This window comes from Notolabrus celidotus, chromosome 4 (assembly GCF_009762535.1).
Source record: "Notolabrus celidotus isolate fNotCel1 chromosome 4, fNotCel1.pri, whole genome shotgun sequence".
In the NCBI taxonomy this organism is placed as follows: domain Eukaryota; kingdom Metazoa; phylum Chordata; class Actinopteri; order Labriformes; family Labridae; genus Notolabrus; species Notolabrus celidotus.
The window spans coordinates 9076870-9090940 of NC_048275.1; the positions used below are offsets into that span (position 1 = coordinate 9076870).

Genomic DNA, 14071 nt, shown 5'->3' on the forward strand with positions numbered 1-14071 from the left:
GATTGATTCAGATTGTTGCTGAGCAGCGTTGTCATGGTGCATGTTTTTTTACCCCCTCTTTGTCCTGTCACCGGTCTGGGTTGAGAGGGCACACACAGCCTCAGCTGCTGCTGGAAACTCCCCTCTGCAGCCTCAGGAGGAGAAGTATCAAAAACAGAAAAGTTATTTTAGGAACTTGAGTTTGTTTATGTGATGGAGCTTTAAAACATCAGATAATCAAATTTAGTTGTACTCTCAGAGGGTTTGGTTCTGTAGGTAAGTGGGTCTATTTGGCAGCAAGTGAGAAAGTAATAAACAGAGAAGGACAGCGCTGAGATCCGTCTCTTTCATGTGCTGTTACCATTTTAGGTCAGGTTCTGAAAGAGACACGCCTGACTTCATGTGTTTACTCTCATTTTTCACATGAGATCTGTAGGAGCAGAGCTGAGGGGAGCCTGGTGAATGTATATGTGTGTAATGCAGCTGAAGTGAGTCAACACTGCTGGGGTTTGGTGTGGGTGTCTTTGCTCTCCGGACAGACATTACATCAGTGTCTCTTGCAGTTCAAAAAGGAATTCTGTCACATGAATCACACTGTTGTAACCTGGTTCAGTGAGGTTGATGGGAAAAAAGTGTCACTGTGGCCAAGAAGTGTTGCTAACTCACTGCCACATAGTAATGATACACTGTTCTCTAAGTGTAACATGCAACCTCTGTGGGCCAGGAGAGACAAGTTATTTTCCAGACCTTTAAACCAGTCTTCAACTTAATCTTAAAAGTCAGAGGACACGTTTGAAATATCATTACCTCACACAAGACATGAAAACTGACCTGCAGATGAACATCATGGAGCCTGAGTTCATCAAACACAAACATGTCGGCATGCTTGGTTTGCTTTGTAACAACGGGTTCAGGTTTCTCTTGAACAATAATGATCATAAATCTCTTCTAGCGTTCATGCAAACAGTTCTAATGTAGAAAGCAAACATCAAATGTTTCTTTATCTTATTAAAATCATCCAAAGTATATAATACTTACTTTACTTTATACTTTATACTTTATTGGTCCCCCATTGGGGGAAATTCTTTTATTACAGCAGCTTACAACACGGGACAAGGGAAAACAACAGTGTACTAACATAGTTAAAAAATATAATAACAATAATAATAGCAATGATAAAGGTAAAATAGAATAAAATAAAATAAAATAAGATAAAATAGAATAAAAAAATAAAATAGAGTAAGATAGAATAAAATAGAATAAAATAGAATAAAATAGAATAAAATAGAATAAGATAGATAAAATAAAATAATATAGAATAAAATAGAATAAAATAAAATAGAATAAAATAAAATAAATTAGAATAAAATAAAATAAAATAAAATAGAATAAATATTGCAACTATTACAGATGTATACACACTATGTACACTTCTATCTGATAAATATATAGGTATGTTATTGCACGTATAATATATAAAGAAAGTATTAAAAGATGCTAACCCTGGGGAGTTTTGATAATGTTCATGGATGTTCCAGAGAGAGCCCATGTTTCTCACTCTGTCTGACTCAAGTCTGCAAACTCCTCCAGACCGGATGCTCTCTTTAAAGGCTAACTTATAAGGGCTTCTTTTAATCCTTAGATTGAAAAATGTGCCTTATTCTCAGCCTTTAACTTTTGGTGTGATGTGCAGAATTCACTTTTTATTGAAGTATTGCAGTGATATGGGGCAGTGGGGACAAAGGGACCTGCAGCAGCCAGTAAATCACAAGAGGAATAATTTGTTTTAATTCATTCAAGTGGCTGAATATTTAAAAAGCATCGAGGATTCAGTGGCTGAAAGTCCTTTTTTATTTTTTTAAACTCCCACCACATCTTAAATGCTTATTTATCTCTGCCAGAGTCCTCTTTCCGTCTCCTCTCATGCATGCACGACTGGACAAAGAAGTTGTGACTGTTCAGCTCCTCACTGAGCTGCTGTAGTAGTGTAGACAATCCAGGAAACAAAAATAAATTCCTTTCATTATCTCCTGTGTCCTCCTCTCGTCTCCTATATACCACCACAGTCACTGGACATAAAAAGCGCCTTCATGCACTTGGCAGAGCCGCTGGTGTTAAATTACCTGGGACCTGTGCCTCCCTCGGCATTCCACAGTAATTAAGAATATCTGCGGGGTCCACAGCAACCGTCCACAGGAAGAAAACTGAGGGCAAAGAGAGGAAGAAAAAAAGGAAAGAGTATCATTTTCATGATAGTGTGATGTCATCAAAGTGGGAGCTGCTGCTGCCTGTCGGGAGTTTTTATGTGAAGTAGAAAAGCCGGTGCGTACTTCTTCCCCCTCCCCTTTCCTTTAGTCACGTAAAGAAAGAAGACAGAAAGAGGAAAAGTGAGTGATTGTGTCATGCTGAAGACGGCTTAGAAGTGAAGTCATATGGGCCATGCTGACATAAGGGGGAATTAGAAAGAGGGTGGGAGGAGAAGGAGGGGGGGTCATGTGTCCACCAATCAACATGTGCCGGAGCGGCTCTGAGCACAAATGGAGTTGTGGCAGATGTTGTCTGAATAATGAGCGGGGGCGGGGCATGAAGCCCTCTGCCAGGAGGGTGTCTGTCATTGCGAGGGAGCGATGAGAGAGAAAGGGCAGGCTTTTTTTTTTGTTTATCCACGAGTACCAGCTCTCTCTTCAGAACTGCCCACAGTTTTTGGTTGTGCCTGCTGGATTTCTCTGTGGATATTTTCACTTTTGCACTGAAGATTTTCCTCTAGTTCTTTTTGGATGCTGCCAGGATTTCAGAGGGGAAAGGAAGCACTTTGGACCAGAGGAATACTGATGAAGTTTGGGCATTTAACAGAGCAGCCCTGAGGAGTATTTTTGGGATAGGTTGCGGTTTTGAAAGAGTGGATTATCATTCCTACTGCCGGATACAAAGCTGCTAGAAAGATCTTGTGTCATGTTTTGGATTTTTTATTATGTGTAACTTGTTTATATGTCTGTAATTATTTTTTTAAATCTAGTTTAGTTTTATTCTGTGTTAATTTTAAACAAAAGCACCTTCAGATTCTATTTTAAGTAGAAACTTTTTGTATTATTTGAACTTCTCGTCCAAAATGTAACATTTGTGACAGAGTTGCTTCTCACCCTGAGCTCTTTTAAATGTTTGCACTAAAGCAACATATACCTCAAAGGATACCACTACATCCTTAATCTTTCCTTTGTAGTGAATAGTGTCAATTGTTTTAGTATGGGTAAGCCGCTGAGCAGACCAGATTGCCTCAGACAAAACCCTTCCTGTGTGGGGAAGGGGGAGGAGGAGGACCTGAACATTGACGACTGCTATGTGCCCCAGAGATCCATTTATGACACTGTGCGGCTTAATGAGCAGATAGACTCGGGGTCTAAAGGCAGCCTCTCCTCCCGGCACTTCACTGGCACTCTTCCTTACACGCACCGCACGTTAGACATCAACAACTTTTGTGGAAATGGAGTTCTCTCTGCCTCCAGCTCATTTGAGCTCCGGACTCGCAAACCTGCCCTGCTGGATGAGCGGGTGGTCTATGATGGACTCAAACTCAACGGGCACATGACAAGGCCGACTGACACGGTGCTGCCTAAGTCACGTCTTCAAGGAGGAGAGAAGAAGGATCATCCCATCCACCGGCGCTCATGGAGGACTTTTGCACCCACCAATTTGAGTGAATATGCAAGCCGCAGTGGAACTCTGTGCTCAGGGAGTGCTGAGAGACCAGGGTTAATCAATGGCAGGAGAGGACAGAGTATGACCAGCTCTCTGACATCTGAGGAGGACTCAGGTCTTTATAGCCCCACTGTGGAGAGGGATCGACGCGCTAATAAATCCCACAAAAGACCAGGACCTGGTACAAGGAGCCTCTCATCCTCAGAGGCGATGCACATGTCCGGGGACCTGAGAACTGGGCGATCACTCAGCTCAGGGCAGGAGGAGTTCCCTTTCTCACCTGCAAGAGACAACCGCTCTCTCTACCACAGTAGCAGCCTGGTCAAGGAGCCGCTGAAAGCTGAATCCGGTGTTGTGGAGTTAAACGGAAAGGATATCCTCAGCAACGGAGAGTACAAACACTCCACAGGGAGGTTATCTTCAGGGTCAGCCTCCAGGAGTCAAAACGAAAGCTCAGGTTGGCGCTCCAGGACTTTAACGGACTACGATGAGTTATCCACGGCTGAGTTGTTAGAGGATGTGTCATACAAAGAGGACTGTGAGCTGGTGAGTGTGGTGGTGACACAGCCTGAGACATATGGAAACTCTGTAACTCTACCCATAGAGAGCCTCCAGTCAGCGAAACCATGTACTGTGCAGCAAGGAGCGTCTCAGTACAACATGGAGGAGCTGGAGGAGTTTCTTCAAACAGTGGAGGCCTGCCTGCCTAAAAGTTTGCAGACGTTTCAGCACCCAGAGGAGCACGAGATAGAGGCCTTACTGAGCGCCATCGCTGCTTGTCCTGAAATGGGTCTTAAGGGTTATTTCTCCCCACAGGTGCACAAAAAGATCCTTGTCATTCATTTCTGTTCCCTTCATTAGCTCCGACATGTTTCACTATATAATATGACTCTTTAATGAGTCTGATTACATGATGAGTGAAATAGGTGTCGCTTACTAGAGCAGGCTGCAAGTCTGAATGTGTGATCGTTCACAGATGGGCTTAAACTGTTAGCTCTGCTTTTCTAGAAACTGATGACTGGTTAGAGAGTCGTTTGTGTCAGCTGGATTTTTAACACTAAACCTGAAGTGTTGTCAAGGCAGTCTTTTCTCTCAATTCAGGGTCACTTTCTGGCATCATTCTGGACCTTTTCTTCCTGTAATATCAGGATCAAACCCAGTCTTTTATAATTTAATGTTGCCTCACTGCAGTGGTGGTTCTGGGGAGGGGCCAACAGGGGCCAGTGTCCCTGTAAAACTGAACCTGGACACCCTGTGGCCCCCCCTCCACACCAAACAAATATTATACAATGAAAGAAGCTTCGGTATCGCGCCGATGTTACACGCGGAACACATGCGTGTGGCACTTGGTTCCAGTCCCTTAGAGCGCTAAGGGACTCATGTTGAGTGTAAACACAATAGTATATATGTCTAGTTTATAGGGATGCACTGATGTTTTACCAGTTTGTTCTCAGCCGGTCCTCGCCCTTCTCAGTCTCTTTTGTCAGGGTTGAATGTGTCCCTCTGACAACACCCTTGGCCCCAGCCTGGCCCCTCCAGTAAAATTGGTCTAGAACCGCCACTGCCTCACTGATGTTAAAAAAATTATCTGTGGAAAACTCTGCAACAGAAAAAGATTGTTTCAAAGACAGAGTCATGACAGGGAGCAATACCATGGTACAATGGTGAAAATTTTGAATGATTCAGCAGAAATCTAACACTTTATTTATTCTAGATGCAAAAAATTGGATTTATAATTTTACTACCTTCATATAAGACGGAGGAAAGTTCAATCTTAGCAGTTAAACACTCCATATTCAAATTTCTTCTATTTGTCTTTAGGATTTCCAGAAAGACAACATCGATCCACTTCAGTCACAGCTTCAAGACATCAACTCCCTCGGCCAGGGTCTGATCCAGACTGCTGCTAAAGGCACCAGCACCAAGAAGCTGGAGGATGACCTGGAGGAAGTCAACACAAAGTGGAACACACTCAATAAAAAGGTTTGTTTTGCGCTGCCGGTTTGACTTGTTGATCTTTGCTTTGGAATAATGGTCATCAGTGAAAGTACAACAACCATGTTGGCACAGTAATGACTCATTCACCCCCCATGATTTGTTATCATGTTATCCTTTGATGAATTACTTGGGTGCAGTTTGGGTTGGCCCTGCAAACAAGATGACACCAATATTTACCATGTGGTTTGCAGATCGCTGAGCGCTCAGCCCAGCTGCACGAAGCGCTGCTGCATTGTGGGAGGTTCCAGGATGCTTTGGAGTCGCTGCTCAGCTGGCTGACGGACACAGAAGAGCTGGTGGCCAATCAGAAGCCTCCATCCGCAGAGTTTAAAGTCGTTAAAGCGCAGATTCAAGAGCAGAAAGTAAGCTGGTGTCACGTGGGACAAACACCAACACATAAAAACACACACACACCAGCAGCTCTGTTTAATCTTTCCACTTCAACACCAGAAATACACACAATGTTATGACTTTGCCATTCATCTTATTTAACTTACTTCTATTGTTAAACATGAGTGTGGCACATAAAGCTTTAAGTTTATTGGACACTTAATTTGTGCCTGTTAGATTTACTGTGTTTCACCACCAAGCAAAGCTAGCAGTGAGAGCATGTCTAAGGCGCCATATAACTCCCCTCCTTTGTTTGCCTCTGACAGCTCTTACAGAGACTGCTGGATGACCGAAAGCCAACAGTGGAGCTGATAAAAAAAGAGGGAGGGAAGGTTGCAGAACTGGCCGAGTCTGTGGATAAGGAGAAGGTTGCAAAAGAGATCGGGTGCCTGGGGCAGAGGTGGGACGCTCTGCTGAAGAAGGCTGAAAACAGGTCTGTATAAACAGCTGTAATGTTATACATCCCTCTAAATACAGTGTCTGCAGATTAAATGGGAGGAAAAAATGAAAGCTTTCTCCCATGATGAACAGCTTTTTAAAAATGTTTCCCTCACATAGAATTTGGGTGTTACCTACTTTTGAAGAATTAGAAAATCTGTCAGAATGTCAAACCCTGATATCACCTTTACTTTTCTCCTCATAAGCTTCAAGGAATACTACAAAAAACACACTTTCTTGCCAAGAATCAGCTGAGAATAAAGATATCACACTAATATTCTTATGGTAAACAAGCTCTTGTGAAGCAGCTGTTTAGATAAGATAAAGCTTTATTGTCTGCCCCAGATGGTGGCAGAAATTCTTCTTTGACAAGGCTCAAACAGACGCATAAGACAAAAACAGAAACAAGGACATAGTTGAAACACATACCAAAGACAAGCATCCATAAACATAAACAGCAACAGGTTGCTGTGCTTATTTTAAACTGTTCGGGTGGTTATGGCAGAGGGAATGAAAGATTTCTTGTAAATGTTCTAAATGGCCAGCGGTACTCTATACCAGTGGTTCTCAACTGGTCTGGCTTCGGGACCCACCATCACCCCTTAGCGATAAGTCGCGACCCAAATCAAGGAACATTTTTCAATATATCAAATTGATTTAATATAAAGATGGTGCAGTTTGAAGCTGAGATACAGAATATTAGATTATGCCAACACACAAAATAAACAAGTGTACTGGTAACCCAAAACGGCCAGCAAGTGGCGATGCTAGAAAAATAAATATGCCCTTTCACGTTCTTTTAGCTGCATTTTAATGTAAATCAAAAAGTGCATATCAGGGACAAGAAGGTTTCAAGAATAGTATGCACAAACATGAAACGAATAAGTCTAACTAGTGAGAACTAGTTTCAAAGAGATTCAAAAATATGTAGTTTTGGCATAACATAACATGTTAGAACAAAAATGATGCTATTAAAAGTGAGAAGAGTGTTTTGTTTCCAAATGCCGCTTTAATTTTGACAGCTTCATACTTTCACTTGTGAACACCTCGGTGCACACAACACACTGAGGTTTTTCTGGTCCTTTTTTATCAATATATTATAAAGTCCATACTTAATGTAGTCGCTGTATTATTTGCGTTTAGCCATGCTTATTTCCCATAAGAAAAATAATTACTTTGATTGTCTTCTTCTACACCAGGGGTACTCAAATACAAAACTTAAAGGGCCGCAAATATTTTTTTCAATGAGCCAAAGGTCCATTTAATGAGGTCGGTCAGACCATATGCAATAATACTGAAATATTCAAAACAAAATGTCCTTTTTGTTTAAAATAACAACAAAAATATGAACTACAGTTGTGCTGAAATTTATATATATAGAGTCTATACCGTCTGCCTGATGGCAGCAGCATGAAGGAGTGGTGGAGTGGGTGCGAGGGGTGCTCAGGGATCAGTGTGGCTTTCCTCATCACTGATCGGCTATACAGTTCAGATAGGGGGGGGTTTGGAGTGAACCGGTTATTTTGCTGGCCTGGTTGACAATGCAGGAGAGTTTTGTTTTATGTTTGATGGTAAGAAAGTTGTACCAGGATGAAATATTGAAGGTGAGAGTTGTTTAGCTTTGGTTAGCAAAAATACTGTAAACAGTCTTTGTTTTTGCTTCCAGTTTTAGCTAGCAAGGCAAGGTAACTGGCAGCAGGTAGAAGTTTCAACATGAGTCTGGTTCTGTTCAAGGTTTCTGCCTTTTAAAAGACAGTTTTTATTCATGCTATTGTTACTTGTGAAATCCTGCAAAAACTTTTGGTCATGATGCATCAAGATGAGAAAGAACCTTTTAAAGATGGAGACTGGCTGATTATGCAGACTTGACAGATTAAAGAGAGATGTCATACCTTCATCTAACTCACTCAATTATTGTACTGTACTCGGCTTCTAATTATTATCCTCTTAAATGTCTCAGGCAAAAGCAGCTGGAGAGCATCTTGGGGGTCACTCAGCAGTTCCATGAAACCCTGGAGCCGCTGAGCGAGTGGCTCACGGCTACAGAGAAACAACTAGCAAACTCTGAACCCACCGGCACTGAGACGTCGAAGCTGGAAGATCAGATCTCTCAGCACAAGGTAAGATCCAGAACCTTACATAAGGACCAGGTGCATATAGATGATTTATGACCCACTTGTGTTCAGTTGATTCAGTTACATTCATTTCGCTTGTCACTTTAAGTTTGTGTTTTTCATTATTTCATATTCCCTTTTTCATTTTTATGTTTGTGTTTTTCCGTTTGTGTCATTTGTCCTTGGTTTGTTTCCCATCACCCCCGGGGGTCAGGCTTTAGAGGAGGAGATAATGAATCACAGTAAAGACCTGTTACAGGCTGTGAGTCTGGGTCAGATGCTCAAAACGGTGAGCTCAGTGGACGATAAGGAGTTTGTCCAATCCAAGCTGGACACCACTCAGGCCTGTTACATAGAGCTCCAGGAGCGCTGCAGGAGGAAAGCGGAGATGCTGCAGCAAGCTCTGGCTAACGCCCAGCTGTTTGGAGAGGATGAGGTTGACCTCATGAACTGGCTCAGCGAGGTCCACATGAAGCTGAGCGAGGTGTCCGTGGAGGACTACAAAATAAGTGTTCTTGAAAAGCAGCTGGCAGAACAACGGGTATACACTCCTCCTCTTCCTCCTCCTCCTCCTCAGGCCAAGCATTATGTTGTCCTTTCATTTGAGTTGCATCAATCATGTTTCAGTTGATTATAGTTATTTGTGCTTCATGCATTGTTTACAGCGGAAAGCTTTGTGTCAGGCTTGATTACTTTCTAAAAGTGTATTTCTCCTCCAGGCGCTTCAGAGTGATATCGAGTTGAGGAAGAAAAATGTTGACCAGGCTATCTCTAACGGGATGGAGCTTCTGAAACAAACAACAGGCATGTCCAACTCAATTACTTCTTTACGATCACAGTTCACGCAGTAAATTCCAAACAAAGGGTTCTGTCTTTGTGATACGTATTTTTAGTCTTATAAATAATCACATGTTTTTAATTTCCAGAACGCTTTTACAGCTTCCAATCTTTAGATTATTTTAAGACATACTTCAGCTTTTAACGTGATGCAGATATTTTCTAATAGATAGAAAACAAAGATACTACCATGACTTTTATTAACACTCTGTAGACCAGAGAAGACTTCAGAACGTTAACTTGCATGCCCAAGAAATATTCTGACATATAATCAGTTTTACTATTTATTGTTTAAACTCCTTTGAGGAGTTTTTTTGGTTTTTTTAAAGTTATATTTTGGGGCTTTTTCACCTTCATTGACAGCTGAAGAGATACAAGAAATGTGGGGAGTAGAGATGGGGGAAGACATGCAGTGCATAGTTGACCGGCAGGGAGTCGAGCCGGCGACCTCTGCGACAAGGACTATAGCCTCTATACGTGGGGCGCTTAGACCGCTAGGCCACCAGCGCCCCCTTTGAAGACTTTTAAATCATTATGAAAAGAAGGAAGCACTACTGATGCTTTTACGTGACCTACAAAAGCAAATGAGACCATCAACATATCCTATACAGTATTTTGTGCTGTTAAAACAACCTTTCTTTACATTTTTCACAGCAAAAAAATCCAACTGAGTGATACGTGTGACTGTTAGAGAAAGAATGACAGGGTTATTCATGATTAAACACCTCTTACACATAGGACAAGATCATTCAAGAGAGAAAATGTTCCACTTTGTCTGCAAGGTGCCAAGCTCAAAACAAGATATAATGTGTTCTTAGCTGGGCTTTAGGGGTGCAGCAAGACAGATTTTGTTTCCTTATAACAGAGTTGGAGTAGCTACTTCAGATCTGTATGCTAAGCTAAGCTACATGGCTTGTTGTTGGACATTAGCGCTGTATAAGTGTCATCTGAGTCTCTGCAAAATAACAGAGAAATGTTTTCCAGAATGTCAAATTTATTAACTATTTATCATTTGAAATGAATAATTTTCTGATTCTGGAGTTTTAATGTCTTTAGATTCAGAGTCAGACGGCTCTAACATGCAGACTGTGAACTCTCTCTTGACCTGTCAATCAAAGAGATAGTGGACACGCCCACATAGTCCTGAGAAATGCTCTGAACTGGAAAATAAGCAGTTTTTTCATAGTTATGAATGTTTATTTTCACTCAGATTTTTGTTGAAGCTTGATAACACATTGAATTTTGATATTCTATGTGAATTTCAAATATTCCATTTATGTTTTCAGGGCATTAAACAAACTCATAATGTACCACAAAGCATGTTCCAGCTGTCTGTAGAACTTAAATTATTTGCCTAATCACCAGTTTGTTGATCTTGCTGTCATGAATCTTGCTTCTCCTCTCTTTGTGTATCCAAACAAGCCGCTTGAAGAACCTCCCTGTTCTACAGAGGAAATACAACATTTAACATATAATGTCCCTTCTGTTTTCAGGAGATGAAGTGATTGTTATTCAAGGCAAACTGGACGGTATCAAAACAAAATACGCTGAGATAAACTCTGTGAGTGACAATGTTCTGAAGAAGTTGGAGCGGGTCTTGAGTCTCTCCACAAAGCTTCAGCACACTCATGAGGATCTGAGCTCCTGGCTGGAGAAGGTGGAGGCTGAGACGACAGCCTTTGCTGATCAGGAGCCAGTGGGTGAACAGCTGGTTCATGCACAAAGCAGGCAGAAGGTAAGAAGATATGAATACCAATTTTGAATGCAGATACCTCCAAGACAGAGAATTTTTCATTTAGTTTTCTGTGTGTCTTGTCATTTCTTCACAGGCCATGCTGAAAGAGACCAAGGATAAAAAATCAGGGATGGACAAGCTGAATGAGTTGAGCGGTTCTCTCTTGGATCTGATACCCTGGCACACTCGAGAGGGTCTGGACAAGCTGGTGACTGAGGATAATGAGCGGTACAGAGCTGTCTGTGACACCATCAGCCAACAGGTGGACCAGATCAACGCGGATATACTCAAGTCACAGCAGGTAAACAACTTATTTACCTTTTCCTTCTACTGAAATTACTTTATTCTTTAACTGAGAGTTAAAAAGTTTGAGGCAGCGTATAACATTTGTTATCTGTGTTTAGTTTGAACAGGCTGCAGACTCTGAACTCGCCTGGCTCACTGAAGCAGAGAGGAAGTTGCTCTCGATGGGCGAGATCAGGCTGGAGCAGGACCAAACCACAGCTCAGCTCCAAGCACAGAAGGTTAGTCTGTCATAATGTGTGTGTATGGATAGACACAGGCCTCCATTTAAACCAAGTACAGTCAACACAGTGGTTTTGTTTTGGAATATCCATCTAAACTCGCTCTACCGGTTTTATAGATCTTCTCTATGGACATCATGAGGCACAAAGATGCTGTGGATGATATTGTGAAAACAGGAAAGGCCATCCTGAACAGCAAAAACCCAGAGGAGAAAGAGATCTTAAAGGTGAAGAGAATGTATTCCCTGATCAAAACATAAATCATTTCATCTCTCAGAGCGAGCAGACAAGCTGATGGCTTTCTTTTTCAACCAGGCGAAGACCCAGACCCTCGTTGAGAAGTATGGTACCGTCAGTCAGCTGAATTCAGAGCGCTGTCTTCAGCTGGAGCGAGCTCAGTCTCTGGCCAGTCAGTTCTGGGAAACTTACGAGGAGATGTGGCCCTGGCTTCAGGAGACACTCAACACCTTCAATCAGCTGCCTCCACCTGCCATCAAGCACGACGCACTGAGACAGCAGCAGGAGGAACTCAGGGTAAGAAGCTAACAGGTCATATACGTACATGTTCAATACAACACTTTCATTAACTCATTAAATAAACATATTTTTTTCATTTCCTGTATAGCAAATGCGAGAGCTGATTGCAGAGCACAAGCCTCACATCGACAAGATGAATAAGACCGGGCCTCAGTTGCTTGAGCTCAGCCCGGTGGAGGGAGAACCCATCAGAGAGAAGTACACAGTATCAGACAAGATGTACACACAGCTCAAGGCTGACGTCACACAGAGAGCTGCTACTCTGGATGAGGCCATCTCCAAATCCACCCAGGTGAGGAGCGGGTGTTCAAGGATTGATTCAAAGGAAATATTTCAGTTTTCTTTGCTCTTTTTTTTTATATTATGATAAACTCATTGTGTTGTTATTCAGTGTTAGAGATTTTTTAATAATTTCCTTTATCAGTAACATTTTTCATGGGTTCTTGTTAACCTTTTTTCATGCTTTTATGGATGTAAATGACCTGAAAATAAGAGAAGTTTTTGTTTATTTACTTTTTATTTAGACAAAAGATTTAACACTGACACAAAAACGCAGTAAAGACAATTACTGAGAGTACAGACCAGTTAATAGAATTATTTTTCCAACAAAATAAGGTTAATAAAGGTTTGTTTACTTTTAAAAGAATATAAAATGTCAAAGAATTTTGATTATCTGACAAAAAAATAATACTTTTCTGATGTAAAATAGATTAATGTGTAACCAGAGGGTTCAATTGAGATTCTAAGAGGTTTTATTATCTTTTATTTAAAATCTTGACTTAGTTTAATTCAACTGTGGTCTAAACTTGATGCATTATAGTTATTTCTCGTTTTGATCAACTTAATTAATAAATGTTCTTTGAATCTTGATTCATTGATGTAGTCAAAAATATCTACAAAAATAGTGAAACATGTCCACATTCATTTCCCAGAGTCAAAGCATGTCACATGCTGTCACAATATTTATGATGATGTAATACAGAAATATTGTAAATCCTCTGATTTGAAGCAGAGAACCGGGTGATTTTTAGTTTACAACATATTAGCCAATATCAGAATGATATCATTATATACTGTAAACTGATTCATAAACTTATTCTTCTTCACTTTACATGAAGGTGTTTATCCACTAAAAGTTGTGATGATAAATTTATTTCCTAGATTAATGGGGATTCTCTTCTGACACAAACATTTGCTTTCTGTAACAGACGTCAAACATTCCCCAGCCTCTGATCGTGAAACAGCTACGCTTTACGTGGTACAGATAAAAACTAAGGTCCTGTCTCTCTCTGTTCTCCTCCAGTTCCATGATAAAATTGACCCGATGCTGGAGTCCCTCGAAAGAATCGCTGAGCGTCTGCACCAGCCTCCATCCATCTCAGTAGAGGTGGACAAAATCAGAGAGCAGATTACAGAAAATAAGGCCATCTCTATGGATTTGGAGAAACTGCAGCCTGCTTATGAGACGCTGAAGCAGCGAGGGGAGGAGATGATTGCTCGATGTGAAGGTGCAGACAAAGACAATGCTGCCAAAGGTATGACACAAACCATATCCCCATATTTGATTCACTTAGATGGGATTAAAGTTATTTTTGGAGATGTAGCAATAAGAAAGTCAGCCATAGGAAAATCATTACAGACCCCTATCAAAATACGCTCCCTTTTTTGTTGAAATCCTGAGCTCAAGTTCAAGATTTGGCAAAGTTCCTGTTCACCAGGTTGAAAGAATGTTCCTCCAGGTGTGGATTTATTGGGAATGCCATTCTTGTTCAAAGCGAGAGACAGAGGCTAAATAGTTTCTCATTAAACGTGTCCATGTGAAT

General features: G+C 41.2%; 1 protein-coding gene across 1 annotated transcript in view; it reads left to right on the top strand.

The window, feature by feature from the left end:
* Positions 1-14071, top strand: part of dst (dystonin) — a 118403-nt gene that overhangs the window by 82419 nt on the left and 21913 nt on the right. The window contains exons 54-66 of the mRNA XM_034682728.1: positions 5497-5658; positions 5865-6035; positions 6330-6496; positions 8462-8621; positions 8830-9156; positions 9335-9419; positions 10946-11187; positions 11282-11488; positions 11592-11711; positions 11831-11938; positions 12027-12245; positions 12337-12540; positions 13552-13783. Of these exons, the coding sequence (XP_034538619.1) occupies positions 5497-5658; positions 5865-6035; positions 6330-6496; positions 8462-8621; positions 8830-9156; positions 9335-9419; positions 10946-11187; positions 11282-11488; positions 11592-11711; positions 11831-11938; positions 12027-12245; positions 12337-12540; positions 13552-13783 (2404 nt within the window). The remainder of the gene's footprint in view (positions 1-5496; positions 5659-5864; positions 6036-6329; positions 6497-8461; positions 8622-8829; positions 9157-9334; positions 9420-10945; positions 11188-11281; positions 11489-11591; positions 11712-11830; positions 11939-12026; positions 12246-12336; positions 12541-13551; positions 13784-14071) is intronic.